The sequence below is a fragment of the Arachis stenosperma genome, chromosome 3, assembly GCF_014773155.1.
Source record: "Arachis stenosperma cultivar V10309 chromosome 3, arast.V10309.gnm1.PFL2, whole genome shotgun sequence".
Classification (NCBI taxonomy): Eukaryota; Viridiplantae; Streptophyta; class Magnoliopsida; order Fabales; family Fabaceae; genus Arachis; species Arachis stenosperma.
Window position 1 is genome coordinate 46879585 of NC_080379.1, and position 7280 is coordinate 46886864.

Below are 7280 nucleotides of genomic sequence, written 5' to 3' on the forward strand. Positions count from 1 at the left end.
ATTCACATTCAAAATAAAAAAAGGGATCGTCACTTAATAAGACTAAAATAGTAGTAACAATTTTTTATAATAAAAAAATTTAAAAATTCAAAATCACTTCAAATAAAAATTATTCAGCATTTATAATCATTTTTTATTTTAGAATTATATTATATATCTTATTTAAAATTTGAGTATTGAACGTTTATTATTTTTATTATATTATATAATTAAAAAATATTAAATTTATTTTATCTTAATATAGTAAAAGTAATGTAGATTTTATTGTAGTTTTTATCTTAGTTAATGTTTGTTATTTTTTTTCGTTTTTTTATGAGTAATGTTATATAATCAAATTTTTTTATAAATTAAATTAAACAATAAAATTTAGAATAATATTATTCATTCATAACCGATATTTGTTAATATTATACTAACTTAGTTAAACTTAAATGTATAGCATTATTCTTCTTCTATATATTCCCATTCTTCGCAAAAGAATTTACTGTAGTGCGCGCATGGATCATTCCTTTTTAACTTTCTGAGGTGCAATATTGTGCTAATATTAATGTTAAAAAATATTGCTATATTCGTTTCTTCGTACTTTAATTGATTTTAGTTATATTCGAAAAATATACTTTTATACATACTGTGAAAAGAAAATTAAAGCGAGGCTGGGGACATTTAGAATCCGAACTTTAAATTAAAATACTCATGACTGTTGTACCACTTGTATTTCACTTGGGAGATACTCAATAATAATATCTCCAACAAAAATAAATATTAAGAGACATAGGTTCCATCCCCTTGAAGGAATCCCAATTATTCATCTCTACTAGACTCTTCAATTTAAATATTAGTTTCCCTTTAAGGACTACAACAGTATCATTTCTTTAATAGTTTTGATTCTCTAATTGATTAGGAGCTATCATCAGCTGCTTTATTTGTTGCATTCTCTTGTAAATTAAAGCAGCGTTATCTTTTCTATACACAACACATTATTATTATTATTATGAACAAAGATCTTTGCAGTGAATAATTTTATATATATATATATATATATATATATATATATATATATATATATATATATATATAGTATTTGAAAGCCATCATCATGCATGTCTATCTAGCAAACCTACGATGATTAATTATTATGCCACACAGCGAGGACTCTTCGTTAAGGCATAATAATAATAATAATAATAATAATAATAATAATAATAATAATAATAATAATAATAATAATGGTGATATTTATTCATTTGATTTGTTAACCTAGGATCTCAATTATTGCTAGGTTCCACTGCACAAAATTAGAAAGGTAAAATGAAATTATTATTATACACTAATATATAACAAAGACAAAGAATCATTAATGCACCAAACACACTTATTGCCCATTAACAATGAAAGACTAATAAGAACATTATGAAATTTCCTCAATTATAATCTTTCCTCTCTACACAATTAGGGGGAGAGAGAAAGAGAAGAAGAAGAAGAAAAAGGAAAGAAGATACAGCTAGCATTGTGCACCTTTCACATATGATTTTGTCAACCTAACGTATCTAAGGGTATGTGTAACCTGATTTATATATATGCCAAATTAAAGTCATGCAGCTTTTAACCCCACCCCATCTAACAAAAATATTAAAGTACAAACAAAGGCTATGATCTGAAGCCTGGGACATTATGTGTGTACACCTGTGCCCAGCTAGTTAGTGAACTCAGCTAGACCCACCATACATACATAACCTATTGAAAAGCCTTCAACTATATCGGTATATCGGTGTTTCAGTAATAATTAATTATTGATTTTAATTATATATATTATATATTTTTTATAGTTAAGATCAACGCTTAAAAATTACTGAAACAGTAAGACAATGATACACTTGAAAATTTTCTTAACCGATTTCGGATGGCAGAATTAAAATAAATATTCTTTTTTAGATAAATTTAACATCTGTCACTCCATCAAAACTAAGTTATGCTTCATACTGTATGATCGGCAACTTGAAGCATAGCCTTTGTGAAAAACGTTTAAATCCGAGTTTCTAATATTTGTGATAACCTTGATTTAAAAATAAAATATTTTTAAAATAATAGTTAATCTTTGTTGAAGATTCTCTGTCCAGGTGATAGAATCATTCTTGGATCAAATTGGAGTTTTCTTTCCAAGAAAGTCCTCCATTTATTAGGGCCAAAGTGTTTTGTCCAATCTTCTTGTGTGCTGTAGTGGGGAAGATATTGCTTAACCTTAATTCCAGCATCATTACAAAATTTCAAGATTTCTTTGTTTTGAGCATCAAATGCCTTCCAATTATCAAATCCACTTGAGTGCAAAAATCCAACTGTATAAAAGATATCCTCCTCTGGTATAGATGCTGACATTCTTTTGTCCCACCTGAAACAAGTAATTAATTAATTAATTACATATTAACTTCCAATTATTCAACTTTAATGGACAAGATAGATTTGTGAATTAACTAAGGAGGACCTCAATGATACACACACATAATTTAATTTTGTTTAAAAAAATATATATACACACAAAAATTAATTATTAAATCAATCATCATTATGTATTATTTAATTTTTTAATATTTTTTTATATTTTAATATATATTTTATATTAATAACTATTTTTTTTTATTGTTCATTGTATCTCTCAACTCGACTGATCAAGAACTAATCCAACATAAATGTAAGTTCTATTTAAGAATTTTCTATTAGTTAATAGATTGTTGCATATATAAGATAAAATTTGATCCCTGATACTTGCTTAAAAGAATTAACAAGAACTTATCACTCAAACAACCTTAATTAATTATATTAGTGGCAAATTTTGTGACTGATTTTTCATGTATACCTATATATACCTAGTATAATTAGTTAGTTTAAGAGTATATTAATGACACGTTAAAAAAAGGTAAAAGTAAAAGCTTTTTTACCTTTTCCTAATATTCTAACGCACTCGTTAATTAATTAGTTTCATTAATTACTTAATTATTAATAATAATTACAATAATAATAGTAGTAATAATATATTGTTGTTGTTGTTGTTAATCCAAGGCTTACTTGCTTCTATTCATGGGGTAAATCAAGACAGGTCCTGTGGTGATGTTTCGTCTGAAAATGATATTCTTGAATACGCCGGAATCAAAATCCATGATTTGAGATTTGGGTATAAACAAATTAAGCCATGGATGAGGAACATCCCATTGTCTTTGTGACTGAAGCTTCAACTCTCCACTTCTGACTCTATTCAAGAACTCAACATATGACACTTTTTTCTCATAATAAAATCCCGGCATATAGCTAAGTCCTTCAAGCAAACCTTGCATTTCCTACATATATATATACACAAACAAGAATAATATTATATTACTTAATTGATCTTAGTGTGTTAATATTTTTACTCCAACCAAACACATTAGTTAAAAAAGAAAGACAATGTATGTAGTTTGCATGGAAAGGGTTAATTATTATGGTTTCAAAAAAAAGGAAGAAAGGAAAAAGACAAAATGAGCAATATATACCTTGTCCACATTGTTTTCAGATTTTTCATCATAATATTTGGCCAATTCAAGACAATAAAGGATGCTATGTTGAGTTACTAGGGAAATGATTCTTGGATGGTCGGCTAAAGGGAAGAAAGAAGATCTCCAATTATTTATGGGTCCTTGGTGCATTAGTAGCATCCCTTCCACATAATCCAATGCAACATTGTCATCATTATTATCATTATTATTGTGTTTCCTTCCATTGATTGAGATTAATCGCTCTTGGTCTTTGGTAAAAGCAGAAAAGTCATTGTATAGAAGCCTGACCCATTTCACCTGCCAACAAAAAATCAACATCAATTAGGCCATTCATCTTACCTCACTAGCAAGCATTTTGATCAAATTAATTAGTACAAAGTTATATTGTTACTATTATTGTGGTTAATTATTATTATATATATAACACTTCATGCCTCAAAATCCCTTTTGATAGGTCTCATCACCAACTTTATTTGTGTGTTAATTAAGAGTCTCTAGTGAGAACACACTGTGTAGAGACACAATTTCAATTTCAAGTCTTGTCAAACAGGGTTGTTAGTTGAGTTTGATGAACCAAAATAGAGATTTTTGGTCATTGATGAGAAGAGACAGCAAGCACTATTATTTATATGCTTTAAGATTTATTAGGACTCACATGTTATAAATTTCAACATAGCATATATATATGGACTTCAATTTCTTGCATTTATATTATTTTGTCAAAAGGCAAATACTAATATAAACTTCAACATTCAATTATTCACATCCAGTTGTCCAAACTCGTAGACAATATGTATATCATTATTAGAAATAACTCGTCCAATTTTCATTAGTGTATGTTTCTTTTTCATGATATGGTAAATAATAATATATGCACTAGCTAGCATAATGTGAATGGTGTGTTAGTGTGTATATGGTGTTGCTAGTTGCCAAGAAAATTGGCAACGGAGGGCTTTTTGGACAATGACATTATTTGGAATGTATAATAATGTGACATGCACCGATTAAATCATTTAGTTACTATTCCGGAGAAAAATTATTTATAGATCACTTATTACAAGACAAAGCTAGAATGCAAGATAAATTGTATGGTTAATTAGTTTCTCTACCATTTTTGGTGCTGGGTGAAGAGCAATTCTTGCCCTTGTTATAATGCCAAATTGTCCTAAGCCTCCAAGCACCGCATGAAATAACTCAGAATTTGTGTGTGAAGAGCATGTTACTAGCTCTCCTTTTCCTGAAAACAAAAAAAATTGCCAATTAGTTAATTGTATGTTATTATCATAATGCATTTAATTAATTTGCATGCATGCATATCTTTTTTATTTTTTTAGCTAACAAACATTATATATGCCTAACAAAATTCACCGTTCTTTTTTTTAATTGTTTGTTATGAGAAGACTTATTGATGGCCGAAATAATACTTAGATCTCAACATCACATATTCTCTGAAAAGCTAGTATTTTTTTTTTAAGTCATGGGACCCGGTGAAAAGCATTGGTATATATAACACAAAAATTATACTAAATGCTGAGCTAATAACCACAATTATTGATGCAATATATAGCAATTAAGTAAATATTTCTCATATGCGGAAACAATTTCAAAATTTAAACGTTTTCTTCTACAAATTAACTTACTACATTTTACTTTACTTCTGCTAAATTACAATAATTTAAAATTATTTTATTTAATTTAATATATATAATTTTATCTATATAATATTTAAAATTTTTGTTTTGAAAACATTTTTGTATTTTTAGCCTTACAGAAGTGAATAATGAAACGTGAAGAAGCAATGTAAATTAAATAAGTGTACAAACCAGTGATAACATCCATTTCATGAACAATGCTGATTTGGGGTCCATACTTGAAGCTCTGGCCACTGATGCCGCCATTGGAGAGAGTCCCTCCCACAGTCAAGTACAAGTAATCCGTCCAAGAAGCCGGTGCAACTCCCATCTCCGCCGCCTCCCGCAGCACATCCGCCCACAGCGCCTCCCCTCCCACGTCACCATAGTATCCTTCCTCTCTCCAAATCACGCGAATGTTCTTCTTCTTATTACTATTATTTTCTTCTCTCAGGGCCCTCATGTCCACCACCACCCCTCCTCTCGCCATAGCCTGACCCCTCGTGGAGTGGCCCTGTCCCCTCACGGATATCGTGAAAGGGACAGGGCTCTCGTACGAAGTCTTCACGAGGGAGGCTATGTCTTGTGGAGACCGCGGGTGGAACACTGCCCGTGGGAGGTGATGGACTAGGTTGCCGAAGTCTCTAGAAGCCGATTCTAGAGACTCGGGGTCGTCAAGGAGGTTGTGGCGGGAGATGAGGTCCGATGAGAGGAGGGAGTTGTTGTTCAAATGCTCAGTTTTGTTGCCAACGGTGGATATCAATCGTGTTATGGTTATTAGGAGAAGGATGAAGTATGTGGGAGCAGGAAGATAGTTTTCAACCATTTTTTTTATTTATTTTGTGTCTGAAGAGGATCGAAGAAGAGGAATTCTTTTTTTCTTTTTCTATGAGATTTTGGTAATTGGTGTGTGAATCAGTGAGTGAGGGGGCTATAAATAGAATAAGAGAATTTGCATGACAGAGAGGAATGGATGGAAATCTTTTTGGGGGAGAGAGAGAGAGAGAGGGGGGAATCTTTTGGTCTCTGAGTGAATGAATTTAAAAATGGAAAAAAGTTACTTTCTTTTCTGTTTATAACCATGTTCAACACTCTTACTTTCTTATTATTAGTGCATATGAATTTATAAGATATTAGGTAAGGTGATGAATAATTGTATAGATAATTAAAATGAAGCACACCCCCAAGGCTTGAAATGAATGTATATAATACCGGTCATTCAATTCAACTGATAGAGTGAGGTTCAAAAAGTTTAAAGGTTGAAATTGAAATTGAATTGGTTATCATAAAATAATATTATTTTATATAAAATATATAATTTTTTAAAAATAAAATAATTTTTATGTGTTATTATTTTAAATTGGTGAACTACTAAAAAATTATATGGATTTGATTGATTAATCGATTTTTTGACCGATTTTTCTAATTTTTATCAATTTTATTATTAGAAATATTATTTTTAGTGGTTATTTATTTTATTTTTAGCGACAATAAAAATAGCCACTAATATATTTAACTGTAATTAGATATAAATTGTCTTATACTTTGTTGTTGAAAGATTTTAGCAGCAACAATTGCTGATAAAGATCTTTTTAATAGCTAAAAAAAGTATATAACTTTTAGGGATAATTTATATGGACACTAAAAATAATTCTAAGATGTTAATGTTATTTACTTTTAGTTGTCATTATATGGCCATAAATTTTTCTTTAAAAATAATAAATTATGTTACAAATCTAAATAATAAAAAATTTTAAACTTATAACTATAATATATCAATATAACAATTTGAATATTAGCAATCATCTAAAGTTGTACTTTTAAAAATAGCCTAACTTTGGGTATTAGTAATTGATCCAAAAATTTAAGAGTAAACGAAAAAGGAAATCATAAATCATAAATAGACTAAAAAATCTAAAACAAATCATGAATATACTAAAAAATCTAAAATTATAAACATTTGACTGCTCTTCAAAAAATTAGAGTAAATAAGATAAATAATGACAATTATACTATCACTTGCTAAATATTTGTCACTAAAAGTCATTTTTTTTGTAGTGTTCTTTGTCAATTGATTTTTTGTCTCAACCAAACCAATTTGTAACTAATTATTAATTAGTCCGGT

At 28.9% G+C, this 7280-nt stretch overlaps 1 protein-coding gene across 1 annotated transcript; it reads right to left on the minus strand.

Moving 5' to 3' along the window:
- Positions 1-1958: 1958 nt before the first annotated feature.
- On the minus strand, positions 1959-6035 carry LOC130970316 (cytokinin dehydrogenase 3-like). Its single transcript, XM_057896368.1, has 5 exons — positions 5348-6035; positions 4634-4761; positions 3522-3821; positions 3061-3329; positions 1959-2386 (listed from the first exon to the last, which is right to left on the minus strand). The coding sequence occupies exons 1-5, from the start codon at positions 5979-5981 to the stop codon at positions 2089-2091; spliced, it is 1629 nt and encodes a 542-aa protein (XP_057752351.1). The 5' UTR covers positions 5982-6035; the 3' UTR covers positions 1959-2088.
- Positions 6036-7280: the final 1245 nt, after the last annotated feature.